Below are 18,838 nucleotides of genomic sequence, written 5' to 3'. Positions count from 1 at the left end.
ACTTCTGTTCCGTCTCTGAAAGCTGCAATGATGCATTAATAAGGAAAAGTCTGACTTGCGGTTTAGTTTACCAGTCTGTGCAATATTTTCCCATTGATTCACGAAATGAAAAAGCCTCTGATCGTTTCCCTCCACTAATCCCCCCTCTTCCCGAAAAGCAGATCTGCGCTGCTGTCTCGTTGTGGCTGGAGACGCACAGGAGCCCTCCATCACCGGAAAAGAATGCAGAGAACTATGTAAAAGTTTCCGAGTGTGTGTGTTCGTGCGTGTGTCTGTGTCTCCCAGCACTTTGAGAGGCTGCACATCATTTTTTTTTTTTTTTTTTTTTGGCCTGGCTGGGATGTCGTAAGAGCTCGCGGCGGGGCAGGCAGAGTTGGGAGCAGCCCCCTGTTAAGTACCAGATTGTGTGGAGGATCTTCCCACTTGGAAAGAGGCTCGCCGACAGGTCTGGGAACCCAAACCCGCTGAGCTCTCTGACACCGGACCACCTCACTCTCCTTGTTCTAAGACTGGGGGTCTAAAAAGGAGATATATTCTTTGAACATTTTTTTTTAACCAAACCAAAGAACTCCTACAGTCTCCTCTATAGGTCAGTGATGCATGATTTTATTTTTGCAGCTTTAAGTGAATTCTTTAAGTCTCAGACGTTATAATGACAAAAAGTGAATTCATTTACTCAGAAAAGTGCGGTATTTGCGGACGGTTGACTCTATAATGCACCAGTTGCACTCACGATTGATTTGAAACATTTCCAGAAACGCGTGGATTAGTCTCCGGCGTTGCGGTGCTTAATTGCGGCGCGAAGATTTGATGCTCGGTTTTTCTGACCTGCAGCGATGTGTTGTCTGTGTTGGTGTATGTTTTACGACAGTCATATAGAACATTTGACAAGGTTTCCATCAAGTCTAAATCATTTTACTGGTTGATAAATGGCTGTTGAGATGTGGATTTTTGGACTTCATCCATCCCATAAAGTCTGTCGTCTGTTTGGGGAGCAGTTATTATTATTATTATTTTTTTTAAAAAGCGCTGAGCTAATCACTTCTGAATTATCCCTGGCCTGAAAGCTGCGGCAACAAACTGATACAATATGTAGGTTAAATAAAACATCCAATCTGAGGTTCACCTATAGGTAGAGTACGGCTGCTGAGGACGCAGGGGCTTGATGTGGTCTAACAGCCCCCTTTATTCCTCTCGCAGCTCCATTCATGTGCTGCTGAGCCAGAGGAGCTGAAGATGAAGAGCAGGCTGTCTCTGGCGGTGGCGGCCCTCCTGGCACTGCTGCTGTCCTCCTCTCAGGCCCAGAACCGAGGTAAAGCTGCTTCCCCCCCCCCCCCCCCCCCCCCCCTTCCCCTCCCTGTCCTCCTCCTCTCTGTGATCCAACACATCTGACTTCAACTTCTGCCTTTTCTCTGCCTGAAAAGTGAAAAGTGTTGCTACATATAGTCTGAATAAAAAAAACTTCACATAGCAAAGGAAATGTCTGTGTTTGTGACTTGATTTGTTTGAACTGATTTTGTTGGTCTAACCTTTGATTGATGACTTTTCCCCCTCAGTTCAGTGAAACAGTTTCCATCAGGACTTGGCAAGATCTCCTCTCGAAGAGAAAAACAGTGTCAGCTTCAAATATCTGTTTTAAATTTATGCATGTGGCCATTTTTTTCAAACAAGTAGCATTTTAAGTGTTTTTTAAGTGGTTTCAGTCACAGATGTAGCTTACGCAGAGCTTTGATATAGGTAGAAGATAAAAGTACAACACATGGCCTCCAGTTTGTGAGAAGGAGCTCATATAAAATTTGATAAAGACAAGTGTTCTGGTTTCGTCCATAAGAGAAAACTAACATCTGTCTGATGCATGTATAAGACAGGCAACTGTGTTTAAAACTATCTTTAAAAAAAAGGCATGTACTTAATTTTTCGGCATCGATTTTGAGGCTCGTATTGTGACAGATGTAGTTTGATCCCTGTAACACCAGGAGGGGCCCTTGCTCAAAATCTGCCTCTATTGATTTTATTGTAGTCTACATTTCTGCAGTTTCAAGAAAAAAAAGAAAAAAAAGAAAACCCCTCAGACGGAACGTGTCCAAGTTTCCTCCCTACGTCTTTTCTCCTGATGGAACGGAAAAGACAAAATATGAGTTTCACATTATTTTCCAGAGGTTGGGAAAGGAGAGAATCTGCTCCTCTGTGCTTCTGGGTTTTCTCTTAGAATGAAAAAAAGAAAACACAAAAGGTGCACTAAAGACGTATTAGATCATAAGGGAAGAATTCTCGTCTCCTCTCCTACCAGGAGACTTTCTGACCTCCTGTAGCGTGTAGCCCGTGCTGCATTTGCAGAGGTCACGGCATCATTATGGGATCATTTGTAGTCTACCTTACGGACTAGTCTGACAGCTTTTGGCAGCAGTTTAGAGCTGAAGCACATTTTAAGAGTAAAAAAAGAATAATTCTGCTCTAAAACTGCCACATCTAATGTGAAAAATGACTGAATAAAAGCAGTTTAGAGCAGGGGTCACGATGAAGAACCCTTCAAAGAACAGCTCTAAAACCTGGATGTGAGTGTGGATGATCTGTGTCTGTGCGCGCTCCGCTGGATTAAGAGCTGGAGTTTTTTTTTTGAGTAGCTTTTGGCTGCAATAGACGTGTTTGGAAACAGAAGCAGCCGCCCGCGGTCCTTGAATTGATTCAGCAGGTTTGTGGTTTCTCCATTTTTGACATCCTGTAACACCTTCACAGTCAAGCCTTGACCTCGCGTCTTGGCTTTGCGGCAATATTTTACAATGATATTCTTCACTCCCAGACTAACAGATAAACTGGTTGGTGGTCTAGGAAAAAAGGCATGGATATCATAATATTTCAACTCTAGCTAGATAATTCATGGTGTCATTTATATTGTGTTTGCACTTTTAGTTATTTTACCAAGTCTAAACTGTGTGTTTCTGCAGTATTTCAGGAGTCTTTGCAGCTGCACACCGTCATGAATATATTCAGTGTGAATATATTCCTCTAGCCTGAAAAGCTTAACAGCTACGCACAGTTTTGTTATGTCAAATAAGATGTGCATGGTTAAATATTTTCCAGGAGAAAACAACTGTAGCTTACAACTTCATGTTAGACAGTGACCAGCGCTGCCATTCTCTGCAGAGATCGTCTCGTTTATGCCTCGTAAAGCATTTAGTGCTAAAGAAAGTTTATCTGGAAGCAGTTCACTTCTCAGTTCAGTTCGCCGAGTCCAGCGGAAACCCTGTACAATATACTTGGGTGATTTCCATCAGAAATTCTGCCGTATCTCACCTTTACTTCCTGGTGTCAAGGATGGTGCCTCTAAAACCTACTCACATGTACTGCAGTTATGTACTTAAGCTCTAATCAAGTTGTAGAATTATTGATGTTTTTTATATTGTGCATCTGTTGTAATTAGATTAAAATGAGATGAAATTGCTAAACCAAGCCAGTATAGCCAGTATAAAAAAATCTTTGCTTTATAACAAGCTAGATTTGCAGCTAGGCATCGTTGCATTTGCGTTATATGACCTCTTCACTCCAACCTGAAGAATATCATTTTAAAATATGTATTAAAAAATGTAATCTCTGGTCCCTTGTGTACATGGAAACACCTTTTATGTTGCTCCAAGTTGTTGAAAACAACTTTTCCTGTACACATGCATGATCTCCCATGTCCATGACTACAATTCAAAACTTTAATCTGTGTGCACATTTAACTTGTTTGTCGGTTAACATCACAAAAGCCAGTGGTTCTTAAATTATGGTCCAGGTCCGAAAAGCACGATGACAAGTTTCGTGAAGATGCTGTGTAACTTTTTCTCAGCCTGGAGTGATTATAGTTTAAGAACCTCGGGTGGAAAGTTTTGGAAAAACATTAACAGAAAAGATGTACACAGGTCTCCACAGACACTGTGTATTCTTTTATGAGGTTTGCAATGGACACAATGAAAGCAATCAATCAGCTCTTTATCCATTGTATAATCAATACTGGAACGTTTTATCAGATTTGTGTGTTTCTGTTGTTTGTCAGTTCAACACCATGAGCTGGATTGAGGTCACTAACAGTCTGCTGGATGTCAGCCAGCCCATGTTGTGGTTTGTCGACAGGGTGGGAAACTTTAGAGTCCTCTTACTTTAACTAGCTTCTGATTTCCAGAAAGATTTCTGCACTACATCATCAGCCACTGAGTTCTCGGATGTGAAAGTGCTGTGACTGTATTAGCTATCTGTCAAAATGGCATGTATGGAAGCAAAGGAAGACGATATCCATTTGAATTTCATAAGCAACTGTATATTAATTCAGAAACCACAATAGTTCATCTTTAAACTGAAATGCTGAGTTTAATGCACTGCATTGAATGAATTTGTGAGAAATCTAGTTTTTAAGATTGCAATTATTCCAGTATCCAGTTGTGATCAGTAGTCATTACAACTTAATACCAGAATTTGTTAACAGTTGTTTATCTAATTGAAATTGGCATTTCTTTGCTTCCGTTGACCTTCCCACCGTGAAAATTTAGGTTTTGATCTTCCCGCCCTGTTTATTTCTGTTCTTGAGTTTACTAAACTGTAGGAAGGTATGTTTTTCTCGCGTTGTTGCTTGAGTTTTTGACTATGACCACTTGTCACACCTGGTCAGACTCCTAAAACTGAGTCTTTTGTTGTTTCTTCAAAAAGGCTTCTCTCACAACCGAAGTTTGGTTCGTCTTGTCTCGTTTGCTCCAACAGTGAACTTTGTTGTACTTCACCCTGGAAGTGTTGACTGTTGGGAAACCAATTTTTGTTCAGACTCACAATACATTAACTCCCCAAAATCTGCAGTAATAAATGTCTTGGTGTTTTCTCTCCACAGTTGACCCCCCATCAGATTTGAACTTTATAGTTTTAAATATGACAACTGTGCGAATGACGTGGAGCAGACCACAGTCGAGGATACAGGGCTACAGAATAGAAGTGACCTCAGACACAGGTGGGTGCTCAATAAACCTGCAAGTTCTTTCCTGCCCGTCCTATAACATTACAAGTGCCATAAACCCAACATCACTCTGCCTGTCAAGGCTCAACCCTTCCCACAATTATCTGAAGATTTGCGCGGACAGATGTTTGGCTCTGAGAAGTCTAATGATAAAAGCTGAAGGGGGGAAAAAAAACGAAAAAAAACAAAACAGTTACACTTATAGATAAGTGTAATCATCAGCTGGCACAACAATTGACTTCCAAGGAAAGTTATCAGCTCAGGAATGTAGATGTCAACCCCAACAAGAATTGTTTAAGAGCAGGTTTAGATGTAGAGCAGCTTTATATAATTCGGCTGTACTGACGGAACCTACTGCAAACACATCAGAGGATTTTTCGGAGCCTGGACTCTTTGGCCAAAAGTATGTGTCCACATAATTCTGTCTGCATTTAGTCTATGGAGGTTTAGTTTTGTTTTTAAACTAAAGTTAACTGACATAACTGAATTTAAAACATGTTTAAATCACAGACCAAACTGGCAAAACTGAGCAACTCTAGGTTCACATCCCGCTGTACTTGTACTTGTACTTGTTTAAAGTGGAAGGTCGTGATTCTCCTGAACTACTCATTCGGGGGCGGATGGCACATTTAAAACATTCAAACAAAAATTATTAAACTATTAATTTGTTCTCTTCTTAAACACTCTTCATACTTACATATTCATAAATTGAAAGTACATTTTCACGTTAAGTGACTGAAGCCCGTAATAAGCGGATCGCACCAATTTCACGCGGCAGCCGTTTGCGTATTGTTGCTGGCGTCACGTGAAAGCCACGAGCCAAACAAGGAGCAGGTGGAGCGGCTGTTTGGCGACGTGCACGCGTTACTTTTTACCTGTAATAGTTCACGTTCTGCTTTCACGGGTTATTGTGCGTGTATTCGGAGCCGCGTCAGCTCCACATTTGCTCGCTCCGGGCTGGAGAGCGACTCCTCGGTTCAATGACTTTCTCTCGTCTGTTTCAAGTTAAAACTCGCCCATAGCGATGAGCTGAGGAATCAGATATGAGCTGTACACCAAATTCGATGTGGAGGTAACTGTTCGAGGACAACCTTAACATCAGCCGACATAAATACATACATAATTATTAATTTAAACTACGCTATAAGATAAACGGGCGGTTTAAAAATATATCCAGATGCTACTTACCGTTACGTGGATACATGGACTGCTAGCTTCCTGACTACGTTAACCCCAGAGCACTGCTAACATTACGGGTAACCGTCGTAACTAATGTTGGATGGCGTATTAAACATAACGGCGCCGTTAGCTCGCTGGCTACCAGCTAACAGGCTCCACAGGATTGAGGACTGCTGGGTGTGACAGTTTATGAAGCCATATGAATCCAGGTCAACAGAACCGGCCTAACACACAGTACAGCGAGGTTACGTTCCATCAAACTGCTTTCTGACGAACTTTAGGTTGCACGAGTAAATTGATCGTTCGCTCACACTGTCAGCAATAGAAGGCACATTACTATCAGAAACGCGGTTTCTCTGGAATTGTGAGGCTTTACTGCAGCATTTACCTACACCTAAAAACCCCAAATGGGTGATGATGCTTTATATTTTACTTGACACAGTGTGTTGGTTAAGTTACTTCGTTAGCCTTGGAGACAGACTGTACCTATTTCTGGACTTTGGACTGTGGCAGCCTAGTTTGTTTCTTTGTCCAACTTCCAGTCGTATTGCTAAGCTAAGCTATCAAGTTGCCAAGAAAACTAACTCTCTAAGCCCCTTTTTCCTTTAACGATTTATTAGCAAGCTGCCCTACAAAAACGAGTTGAATATACTTTGAATAATTCCAGTAACTTAAAAATAAGAATCGAAAAATCCGATTGTCAAGTGGAGTTGCATGCTATTAATCCTACACAATAGGCTCTCAAAGACCCCGTACCAGTTTAGGCTAAAGCGTTTTAAATATCTGCTTCACTTAAGAGTTGAGGATATTTAAGGGTTAAAATAATTTGTTTTGGTTCATACTAATGCGGAAAGTTTTCATTAAATTGAATCATACTGTGTTTACACAGCCCTTCCACTCCTCAGGTTAAAAGTTGGGATCAGGTTTTCCTGAAGCCCTGTTTTGACTCTTTGGAGAGATGAAGTAATGCAATAGTTTTCTAATGGCTTCCCTCTGACATTGTGCATTCTTGTAGAAGAACCAACAAAAGAATTTACTCTGCCTGCATCTGTGACTAAGACCTTCATCTCAGACCTGACTCCAGATGTGGATTATGCCGTAACAATATCAGCATATGCAGGATCAGAGACGAGTCTGCCCATCTCCGGCCAGATCACACGTGAGTCACTGTGTGTGTGTGTGTGTTTGTGTAAATTAGCACCAGATATTTAGCCAAATGCTGCTAACGTTTGTCTGGAGCGGGTCACTTTTGACAGTAGGTTATTATGACATGATTCAGTCTAAAAATGGCCCCATACAGTAAACCAGATTTAAATAGATTTTAAATCTTCCTCTACTATCATTTCTCTACTATAGGGACTTTGTAGCAAGTGCAAATTTAGCTGTCAATGCCTTTTGCTGTGGAGTTTTAAGGTGATATAAAATTGCATTAAACCAGAAATAATTGGGCAACTGGCGTAGCCTCCAGTCGTGATCAGAGAAAACATGCTTTCAGTCACATCATTTTCATGCTTCTCTTTGTGTCAGAACTAAAGCAAATGGCAGCTATAAGTTGTATGAGGTAGCCATTGGTGCTAAGCATAAACGGTAGGAAAAATCTGGGGCAACTTGCCAGCTAAACTCATCCCTCGGTTCTATTCTTCTGCCAGCACCAGTTTGTTAACGTGTGAGCCTCTAAGCCAGTGAAAATATAATCAGGTCCTAGTGCATAAGCATGGGGGTCGTCAATAGCTGTGGTAACTGGATGAAGAATCAATCTTTAAATCCATCCAGCCTTTTCCATAGTTGACTTTATCTAGTTGAAACACTGTTCTTATTACAGCAAAATTAATTAGCACTGCAAATTCCTTAGTGATAGTAAAACATACCTAGAATCACTCTCATTCTAGACTTTTCAAACCTGCTATCACTATGTCCCCATTCTTTCCAACAGCAGTTCAGTCAGCATTGGGATCCGTGAACGAAAACACCAAGCACAAACTTTTCTAAGCTACGTTGTTTAACAGAATGACCCAATTGCCGCTATGCTTCTTCTTTCATTGCTTTTCGATATAAACCGTACCCACTTTAAGAAGAAATGCAGTGGGTTAAAATAAAACAAACGTATCCTTTAAGTTGTGAAAACAGGATTGTCACAGGGTTTGCTTAGAAACACAAACGTCATATTGCATTGATCATCATCTGCAGGTTGCTTCAGACTTCTTATAGAATTGTAAATGTTCATGGTTTGAGCACCTCAACCAATTCTTTAATGCATCAAACATTAGGATTGTTGCTTCTAAACTCTAGGTTTACCTAAAACTTAAACAGAAATAGGTTAGGCTACAGGATTTTCCAAGGCCAAAAATAAAAACTTGGTAAACCCCATCTGTTCATGAAGATGACGTAAAATCTCCAGAAAAGTAACTAAATAGTTTCGATGGGTGAGATGATTTTCCCAGCTACCGTTTTCAAGGTAAACGGCAATATTTAAAACAGTGGGTGACCTTTTAAAAAAAATTAAGATGAAATACAGTTGTGCTCATAAGTTTACACACCCTGGCAGTATTTTTAAAATATGTACCATTCTTTAAATAAAACAGTAGTGATCAGGCAAAACACATTTTTATTTTAAGTGGGATTCAAATTAAACTGTGAGGCCTCTCAAAATTGCACCGTCTTACACGAGCTGCATGTTTGATCTCCTCAAAGTGGCTGAAGAGACTGTGATGCCAGCACCACTTTTTTCTCCTGTAGCCAGTGGTGGGTCGAGTTGGCCTTCCATATGCAGCATCCGGGCTGATTCTGACAACATGCTGTATTTATCTTTCCATCAATTATGAGCAACTTTCCTGTGCCACTATAGCTCACCCCCCCCCAAATCATCCACCTCCATGCTTCACAGTAGGGATGGTGTTCTTTCCATCGTAAGCCTCGTTGACTCCTCTCCAAACAAACAGTTTATAGTTGTAGATGGAGATAAGAGAGAGTGTTAGTTTCACACCTACATGTTCATTAAATGTACAAAAAAGAATTGGTGCACACAAAAAAGGAGTTTTCATCCACTTTAGGTGCTGTGCTATTGGATAAATATAAACTGATGACATGAAAGGAAATGATTCATAATACTTATAATTATATAAGTATTAAGGTTTTGTAAAGGGTGCTTTGTACAATAATGTACTATCTGGATTATCTCTGTTTTAATTAAATGCTTGAGATATTTGTCTTTCAGTTAAGTCATTTGGCAGAGGACCATCCAGGAAGCCAGACTCTTCAGATTCAATCAGTAAGTCCTTTTTTTAGATTTACCAGTTCATCCAGGGTTTTACAGGCCATTTTATGATTGCTACAACCTAAAATGCCTGGATTCACATCAATTCTTAAAAAAGTTGTGATGCACACTGCAGTGATTTTATGAATTCACTGGGGATTGGTTGAATAATTGTTGGGATTTCCACCTTGCGAATTCCTAAAGGGAGTGATTTATGTTAAACCTGATAAAGGATTTCACTTCTTTGGGTTTAACTTGCTGCCATTACTGTTTTGAATTTTACACTTTTTTACACTTGAGTTTCCTCTTACTGTTGGGTGTTGTCCATGAGCATGAGCTCAGCAGCTATGGGAGGCTCCTACCACACAACACCCCATTGTATAGCAATAATCAAAATTAGCCCCCTATAAATCTCTAAAGTATTCGGTCATCGATTTGGTTCCCTGCCGGCCAATTATGCCAATGTTAAGGATGGTGCACATGCTCAGTGCGGGGGTCGTAGGTGGGGCTGGAGAAACTGCTGTAGGGGCTGAGGGAGCAAGCTGTGAGGAGCCCAGCCCTGAAGTGCTGAGAGAAGTGGAAACCATTACAGATGCTCATTTACAAGAGTGCTGCTGCTGCCCTGGCCCTGCTATGCAGATGATGACGAACTTCTGCAGATTTTTGTATATTTTTTTCCTTCTTTTCATTAGAGGAAAGTCCCGAGGAACCACGGAGAAAGCAAAACATAGCAGAGAGCCTCTACCTAGCCAGTATAGTTAGATGGAAATAGCCAATGTGACCTGTTTCCTTTATACCAATAAAGGAAACCAAAGAGCCATTGAGTAATGAGGTCTAAAACTAGGTTAACTCGTGCAAAATGGGCAAACATTGATCTCGAGTAAGACAACTGCTCACACCAAACCAATCCCTCCCTCCCTCTTTGAGAAACCCCTTCATTCAGGCCAGCAAACCAATGCCAGTACATAGAAAGCTATTTACTCTTTTTTTGGCATAGAACCGTGACCTCGGATTTGGGAGATTTTCATCTCAGCTGCTTTATACTCTCCAGTGTGCAGCAGAACCACATCAACTACAAATAGCAGACAAATAACTTTGAGGTCCCCAAACTGGAGACCCTCCACTCAGTGGATGTGCCTTCAGGTCATGTCTAGTAAAATCCATGCATCCATTACCTGTAACCTAACATACGTGTGTTCGGACTGTGGGAGGAAAACCCGAGTACCCAGAGAAAACCCACACCAGCACGTGGAAAACGTGTAAGCTCCACACAGAAAGGCCACAGCTGGCTGGGGATTCGAACCAGGGACCTTCTAGCTGTGAGGGGGCTGCACTTAACGCTCCACCACTGTGCTGCCCCTGCTTATTAAAATCCCACACATTACTAGTGATAACAGGCCTCCCTGAGTGAGGCAACACCAACTGGAGACATATTTGACATCTTGCTAAAAAAACAGGCACAATTCTCACATAGCTTATACAAAAAGTGTGAATCTTCTAACAGCTGTAATCCCCCCAAACAAGATCCTTTATTTTCCTGTGTAAAAATAGCAATTGAAAACAACTGGTATTTTAAACTACTTTGAAGGGGTTCTCAACAATCCTCTTCATTGTGTCCGTCTTCTTATGTCTTCTATCTTCTGTTTTATATTTTTTGTCCTCTCCTTCCTCCTAAACTTTTTCCCAGAGTGCTCTGAAAGTGCCATTGCAGACGTAGTGTTCATGGTAGATGGCTCATGGAGCGTGGGCCGGCCAAACTTCAAATACATCCGCAACTTTATCTCTGCGGTGGCTGGCGCCTTTCAAATTGGCGAAGACAAAACCAGAGTGGGTGTGGTTCAGTACAGCAGCGACACCCGAACTGAATTCAACCTAAATGAGCACGTGACACGACCTGCAATGCTGCGGGCAATCGGCTCCCTGCCATACAAAGGAGGCAACACCATGACCGGTACGCTAATATCATTTAAGGTTTAATGACTTCAGTTTAACAGAACAATCTCAGGACTTCTTTACATTTTCTTCATATTAAATACTTGCACTTTAACTAAAGTCGTGTAAAATTTGCAGGCGACGCTCTGAACTACATCCTGAAAAACACTTTTGTTGAGGCGGCCGGAGCCAGGACGGGTTTTCCCAAAATGCTGTTGATCATCACTGATGGCAGATCCGAGGATCATGTGGAGAGCTATGCCAAGCAGCTCAGAAGCAGGGGCGTGGAAATCTTTGTCCTTGGTACATATCCAGAATAAGTTTGTTACATTTCACATACATTTTCCATTAGTGTTTAATGGTTTTAATTGTTTGTGTCTAAAGCAGCCAGTGATGACAGAATAAGGTTCAATTCATACATCATTAACATTACAAGCAAGTATGGTTATGCTCTACTGTACTGTCAGATTTTCCGCAAACTTAGAGAAACAGAACTGGGCTGTTGCTATGGTGTTAAAGAGAGCTTGTGGTTAAAAAACAGCCCATCTTCTCTAGTCTGTGAAAATGGGTCACTGATGGAATATTTCTTCATGAGACCTAAAATATGTTCCAAGTTTTTGTAGTAGAAACTGGTAACATGCAAAGACAATGCTCCAAAACAAATTCCTCATCAACTCATGCATTAGATTTTTGAAGTTCATCCAGCTTATAGAAGAAGGGAGTTCCCTTAAATCACTCTGTCATTTAGAAGGTTCAGGCTGTCACTTGTGAAGCTCTGACTTTAAATCTATTCCGTAAAGGGTTACAGCTCCCAACAGAGTTAAACTGTTACAGAGGAATGTAGGATTGTACAACTAGCTTTAAATGGAGTCAGTGGAATAGACGGGTTCATATATACAACCCATCATGTCAGACTTTCCAGACAGCAGACTACAAGTTGAGGGTAGTTGTTTTGTTTTTTTTTGTTTTACCTTTTATATTTTTTCAATGGTGGTGAATTATGCTGGATAACTTTTTCTAGTACTAACCTGGAAAATGTCTTTTTAAAGATTGCTTATTTGTGCATTAATCATAGAAATTCATACTTGATTTTATTTATTTTAGGTATCCAACAAGCAGATCAGGAGGAGATGAAGCTAATGGCCTCCACCCCTTACAGAAATCACATCTATAATGTGGCCAACTTCGAAGCAATTAAGAACGTACAGAAAGACCTCATTACTCAGGTGTGCGCTGGTGTTGAGGATCAACTCAACTCACTTGTCAGTGGTGAAGAAGGTAAGATGTGCTTCCTAGTGCACGAAAAAAAGGACACAGCTGCCTCATACAATTACATTTCTGGAGTGTGATTGTGATTCAGTCTTTGAACTACTTCAACATTTTGCCAAATGTGAGAGTTAAATAACAACATGATTGACTCCACTTATGTCTGCGTGTGAACTATAGACATTAGCTGTCAATGTTTGTGGGGCACATGTCAATTAATATATGAATATTTAGCAAGATTTTTTTTTTATTACATAAATGTTTTTTTTTTTTTCAAAATAAGCATAATTGATTTTTTCAGTTATTTGATCATAAATTATTTTTATGTCTCTCTACTTTGTAACACACACACATTTTTAGCTGATTTCAGTTTCAGTTAATCCTATAATTCTTATTCTGACTCTTACACCTACAGCAATTGAGCCTGCTTCTAACCTCCAAGTCCTGGAAGTGGCCTCCAAGTTGATGCGGATCACTTGGGATGCCTCCATCAGCGATGTTTCTGGATATAAGGTGCAGATGGTCCCCATGATGACCGGCAGCAAGCGGCAAGAGCTGTACGTGGGCGCAACTCAGACCTCTGTAGTAGTCAGAGACCTTTCTCCAGACACAGAATACCAGATCAGCCTGTTTGCCTTGAAGGGTCTGACGCCCAGTGATCCCATCATAGTCATGCAGAAGACAGAACCAGTTAAAGTCTCATTAGGTGAGTACAAAATATGTTTTTAGCACTCTGATGCAGCTTGAAGTCAGTACATGATTAGCTTAGTTTACATGAATCACAACTTTTTATCATGTGTTTTTTGTTTTTTTTTTGTTTCCCATCCAGAATGTTCTCTTGGCGTGGATGTTCAAGCCGATGTCGTCCTGCTAGTTGATGGTTCCTACAGCATTGGCTTGGCCAACTTTGCCAAAGTAAGAGCTTTCCTTGAGGTGCTGGTGAACACTTTTGACATCGGGCCTGATAAGGTTCAGATAAGTTTGGTCCAGTACAGCAGGGATCCTCACACAGAGTTCTACCTGAACACTCATCACGACCTGAATGCTGTGGTTAAGGCTGTGAGATCTTTCCCATACAGAGGTGGATCCACCAACACAGGCAGAGCCATGAGCTTTGTGAGGGAGAAGATCTTCCAGGCTAACAGAGGTGCTCGCACAAATGTTCCGCGTGTTGCCATCCTCATCACTGATGGGAAGTCATCCGACGCCTTCCGTGAACCAGCCACCAAGCTGAGAAACACTGATGTAGAGATTTTTGCGGTGGGTGTAAAGGATGCTGTTCGAACTGAGCTGGAGGCCATTGCTAATACACCTGCAGAGACCCACGTGTACACTGTGGAGGACTTTGATGCCTTCCAGAGAATCTCCAAAGAGCTCACACAGTCCATCTGCCTGAGGATTGAGCAGGAACATCGCAACATCTTTCAGAGACGTAAGTAAGATGGCTTTAATACGCTATGCTTATGGCTGTGTGCTTTGTTTTGAGCAATCTGCTGTTGTTTCAGGGTTGTATTTAGATCAGATCTATTCTAATATCATGGGACAACTAACTTGTTCAAAACATTTGCCTTCTGAAAAACCCCTAACACACATTTAATTTCAGAATGACGGTATCAGGTAGGAATCTTGAGACATATTGAATTAGTTTTAATCATGGTAACATTATCTGTAACCGTCAGGATTATTGTCCAATGTGTTTATTATATATTTACGAGTCCTAGTGTTTGATTTTGGTTAAATTTGTGAATTTAATATAATAAGAAAAGAAGCCTAATGTTAACACTAGTTACTTTTGTTTCCACCACATACAAAGTACCTTCAACAGTTATGAATGACAAGGTACATTGGGTTCTTTGTGTTTGAGGGGGAAGAAAGTAGTGGATTGCTGCAAGTTTAAATACTAACTTCATAAGCAGAGCTGGAAATTGTATATCACTCTTAAATGACTAGTATAAGTCTGTTCACGTCTAACACTTTGTTCATTTATTTGGAAAAGCCAGTATTGCGGAAAACAATAAAAATGTGTTTTGTGGTGATGGCTGTTGTCCTCCTGTATGGTAAAATGTGTAAATTGTATCTGTATCTGCTGTCTTTTATATCATTTAAAATTGTGAAATTTTGGCCTCAGGCAGGTGGCTTTAAAGCTCTACCTCTCTATCTCTCTCTAGCTCTACTCAATACTATTAGCTATGTTTGAAAGAAATTACTTTATCTTTCTTCTTACTAATTCTAAATATCACGTTCGATTTTCAACTGTGCAGCAGTAGGTTCATCCCCTACGCATCCAGGACTGTTGTTCCTATTGTTATGACCTGTTGTACGTACCGAGATAAGGTGTTGTGCAGGAGAATCTATTTTATTCTGATTGTAAAGTGCCATAAAACAGCGGCTCTTTAAACGTAAGCTGTAGGATCTATGGCACAGTCCTCACCTATAGTGAAGACATGTTGACTTGTACATGAAATGTTGCCAGTCAATAATCAGCCTTTAGTCTTAGGTTTTCTGGAAATGTATTCAGTGGCTGGTTTGAACAATTTCATTCAGTTCAGTACAAAACTAGGCCTATATAAGCTCTGTTACAACACGATTAGTAATCAAAACAACATTTTAACAATTAATTACTGCAGCATTCAGATACAACCCTACCACCCAGTGCAGAACAGTACCAACAGTCATCCATGTGCAGACAATTAATTTTATGTCTCTTTTCCAAGCGTGTCTTTTTCAGCTGAATCCTCTTTTTGCCTCAATGTGCGAAACACATGTCCACCTTTTGATGTTTTAAGGGCAGGGAGAGTTCCTGAATGTGGAAATATTAGAACTGGGTCAAATAGTGGTTTGCAGAGATTTCTTTGCGTTTGTTTAAACTTAGCTGGAGCAGCAGATGATTGCGTTATTATCAGATCAGGACAATTCAGGCTGTCAGGTGTTTTGTCCGTCACGTATCTATAAACAAATCCTGATTCTAAAATACATTCTTTGTACTGAAATGATTGTCTCCCTTGAACATCTGGTAGTCAAGTTAATACAAGCAAAGAAGACTTGCTCACAATGCAGTTTCAACCACTTAAAAGCTAAAAGTTAATCACTCTGTTACTTCGCCAAAAGGAGCTTCCAGCTTGCAAGCATAGAATGTGACTCACCAGCTTTGATTGCCGATTATATAATTCTTATATAATAATGACTTTATGTCAACAAAGCGCACAGGAGCCTGAATGAGCAGCCCAGTCACAGCTTCCATGGCTCAAGGAGCTCCCACAGTGGGCGTTTCAGAGCAACCTCCCTCCTGATGCTGATGACAGAGCTTTCAACTTAGCTGTAGATTTTCTACCTTTTATTGAGTCCTGTGTAAGTCAGCCTTTCCAACCACGCTGTTCCTTTTCTGTTATTGGGAAAGTATAATGGCCATTATCAACAGTGATTAACTGTGAAGAACATGCAGGGACTAGAGGGGAAATGTGAATAGTTGAACTACTTTATTTTTCTCCCCTAAAAAGACGAGTCTCAGACGGTTGGCTAGTAATTTATTCATTTGTATGCCAGTTGTGACAGATTTTAAGACTTACAGAAAACAACGGTAAAGAATGGTTGATCAAAATCAGTGTTTGTGACATTTTAGCAGGTTTTCTTAGCGGTGTATTGGCTTGTGTGTGATATTCTTTTCTCTCCCTCTGTCTCCAGAGCTGGTCCAGCCAAAGGCTCTGACCTTCTCAGAGGTTGGCCCCAGGAGCTTCAGAGCTTCGTGGGGGATCGATGCCACCAATGTTGAGTCGTTTTTGGTTACGTTCAAGCCAGCCAACGATGCAGAGGGACATTATGTGTCTTTGTCTGTGCCTGGGGACAGCCTCACTGCCCTCCTCCCTCATCTCAACCCACTTACGCTCTATGAAGTAAACGTTCATGCTCAGTATGACAAAGGGCAAAGCTTGCCTGTGAAAGGCTATGAGACCACTTTAGAAGGTATTTGTGTTGACTAAAACTTATTATTATTATTATTATTATTATTATAAAGTTGTTTAAATCAGAGCAAAACGTCCCTAACGCCATCACATTTGTTGCAGAACAAGGCCAGGTGCGCAACCTGAGAGTAACTGAAGAGACAACAGACAGTTTTAGAGTATCATGGCAGCCAGCTCCAGGTGCGGTCACTGGCTACCAGCTGACTTATGAACCTGTTGGAGACGAAAGCTCCAGGCTTGAGACCACAACTGTTGGCAGTGAGACAACAATTGTGCTCCAGGAGCTACAACCTCAAACCACCTACCGTGTCACTGTCACACCCGAATATCAGTCTGGACCTGGAGTGCCACAGCAGACGGATGGCACAACTAAAGAAGGTAACATTTATACTACCACAAACAGAGAGAGTGTGTGTGTGACTCTTTCAGATAGTAATTGTGAAACAGAGACACACACACACACACACACACTTTCTTTCAGATAGTAATTGTGAAACAGAAAGACGCACAGTAATGATTTAATGTCACGTTTTTGCTTTCATAATCATTGGAAGGTATAATCATGGTTGAAACCAAAATTCTAATAATTGCACAACCCTAATATTTTGGACCAGATGTTGAGGTCTCAAATCCAGAAATCCGAGTAGGTGGTTAAGACATCATGGAGCCAGTTGTTCTGATCCCCAACAGGTGTGCGCATGTCTTATGACCACTTTGTTTGTACTACAGGACAGTAAAGTCACATGAATTAAGATGATTAAAACATTCTTGTTCTGTGCTGTGTTACAGTCTTTTTGGAAATAACAGATTTGTCTCTGATATCTTCAGCGATTCTGCTTGTAAGCTCTGGTATTTGATGTTCACTTGTGTTCCAAAGTTGCCTGGGAGGCCCAGGGTCCACACATTTTTGACCCTAGTGGAAAGCAAACTCCCAACCCTACACTGTTAGTTCAACTTGCCACCCATTGAGCTCCTCCTCAGAGCTGTCCTGCCTTAGAGGGAGAGGAATGAAAAACAAAAACACGGAAAGCTGCGAAGTAGAAGTGGGTTCAGATGTACACAGAGGTGATAAACAGTAAAGAAGGAAAGTGTTTTTTTTTTTTTTTTTTTTAATTCTGATTTTAGTTTTTTGGATATTCTTAAATAAGAATATGTCTCATGGCAAAACTTTCAGTACCCGTTGTGAGCTTAAGCACTTCTAGGGAGGAATTGCATATCATCCGAAGACACTCAAGATTATTAACCTTGAGCCAAAAATCTAAGGAGGTAGCTGGAAATATACTAATTATATTCCTGTCTGCCATGGCAACAGAATTTCTCACCAACTTGAAGATTATGGGTCACCTCGTTCAGACGGTGCAGCTGGTTGTTGTCTGAGGTGATGTTTTTTGACAGTTTATAAAAGACACAGGATTAGTTCCAGCTTGCACCTATTTGACATGAAACATGCAGCTGGCTCTCAGATGGATTTATGTTTTTGTTTTGTTTTTTTCACCACAGTCTCCCCAGATGCTTTACAATATTGTTCCCATTATGACGTTTACTGTGCCATTACCTTATCTCAGAAGTATGAATTGATTCAGTGGCTTGAGGTCCTTTCATGGACCGACCTTTGCTTGCTGTCTTTTCCACTAAGTCTAGTTTTGGATAGAAGTGCTGTATATAATAGATGATTACAAGTGAATCATTTTACTGTGTTCCATTCTCATGACTTTCATGGGGGGGGAGTTGATTTAATTTAAATCTGTGACATTTTCTTCACTCAGTTTTGAGTCCAGACAACTCTTACCAGAACACACCTACTGTAGGAAAAAATATACTTGCAGGAAGATGAAACTCGGAAAGATTTCACGCTAATAAGCAGCAGCAGGTGTTAAACAGGGACATGAGTCATAGTCATTTATTTAAGAATTGTTTTTTTTTTTTTTTCAAAGGGCAACTTTGTTCGCATGCCCTACTTTTTTAGGCTTTTATAACAGCTGCCCAGTAAAACTGCACAGCTTTCTATTGTGCAGCTTTCAATATGCAGTTTTGCAGGACTAACTGGGAGTTCAGTTATTTGGTCAAGGACTAGTGTGTGTTGTCCAGTTTTGATCCCATCAAGGACTCATGATGAATATTTGACCACAAGCCATTTTGTGTGACCTCAAGGTTACTGATATATTGGTTTTCTGTGATAAAGTTGCCATAGCTGACATACCTGCAAGCATTTTCTTATTTAACAATCCAACATTATTGAGTTGTGATTGTTTCAGCTGGATGAATGTG

General features: G+C 40.7%; 1 protein-coding gene across 5 annotated transcripts in view; it reads left to right on the top strand.

Moving 5' to 3' along the window:
• Positions 1 to 406: 406 nt before the first annotated feature.
• Positions 407 to 18,838, top strand: part of col12a1b (collagen, type XII, alpha 1b) — a 112,111-nt gene continuing 93,679 nt past the window's right edge. For 3 of the 5 annotated variants that reach the window (XM_067481595.1, XM_067481593.1, XM_067481596.1), the window contains exons 1-12: positions 407 to 589; positions 1,201 to 1,312; positions 4,859 to 4,975; positions 7,176 to 7,319; positions 9,375 to 9,428; positions 11,101 to 11,364; positions 11,484 to 11,648; positions 12,450 to 12,623; positions 13,027 to 13,317; positions 13,441 to 14,043; positions 16,293 to 16,571; positions 16,673 to 16,948. In XM_067481595.1, coding sequence (XP_067337696.1) covers positions 1,237 to 1,312; positions 4,859 to 4,975; positions 7,176 to 7,319; positions 9,375 to 9,428; positions 11,101 to 11,364; positions 11,484 to 11,648; positions 12,450 to 12,623; positions 13,027 to 13,317; positions 13,441 to 14,043; positions 16,293 to 16,571; positions 16,673 to 16,948 — 2,443 coding nt within the window. In that variant the 5' untranslated portion in view covers positions 407 to 589; positions 1,201 to 1,236. The remainder of the gene's footprint in view (positions 590 to 1,200; positions 1,313 to 4,858; positions 4,976 to 7,175; positions 7,320 to 9,374; positions 9,429 to 11,100; positions 11,365 to 11,483; positions 11,649 to 12,449; positions 12,624 to 13,026; positions 13,318 to 13,440; positions 14,044 to 16,292; positions 16,572 to 16,672; positions 16,949 to 18,838) is intronic. The other 2 variants (XM_067481597.1, XM_067481594.1) reach the window with 1 other exon arrangement.

The sequence above is a fragment of the Channa argus genome, chromosome 17 (genome assembly GCF_033026475.1).
Source record: "Channa argus isolate prfri chromosome 17, Channa argus male v1.0, whole genome shotgun sequence".
NCBI lineage: Eukaryota > Metazoa > Chordata > Actinopteri > Anabantiformes > Channidae > Channa > Channa argus.
The sequence above is the reverse complement of the archived record's forward strand: the minus strand, read 5'-3'. Positions and strand labels throughout refer to the sequence as shown.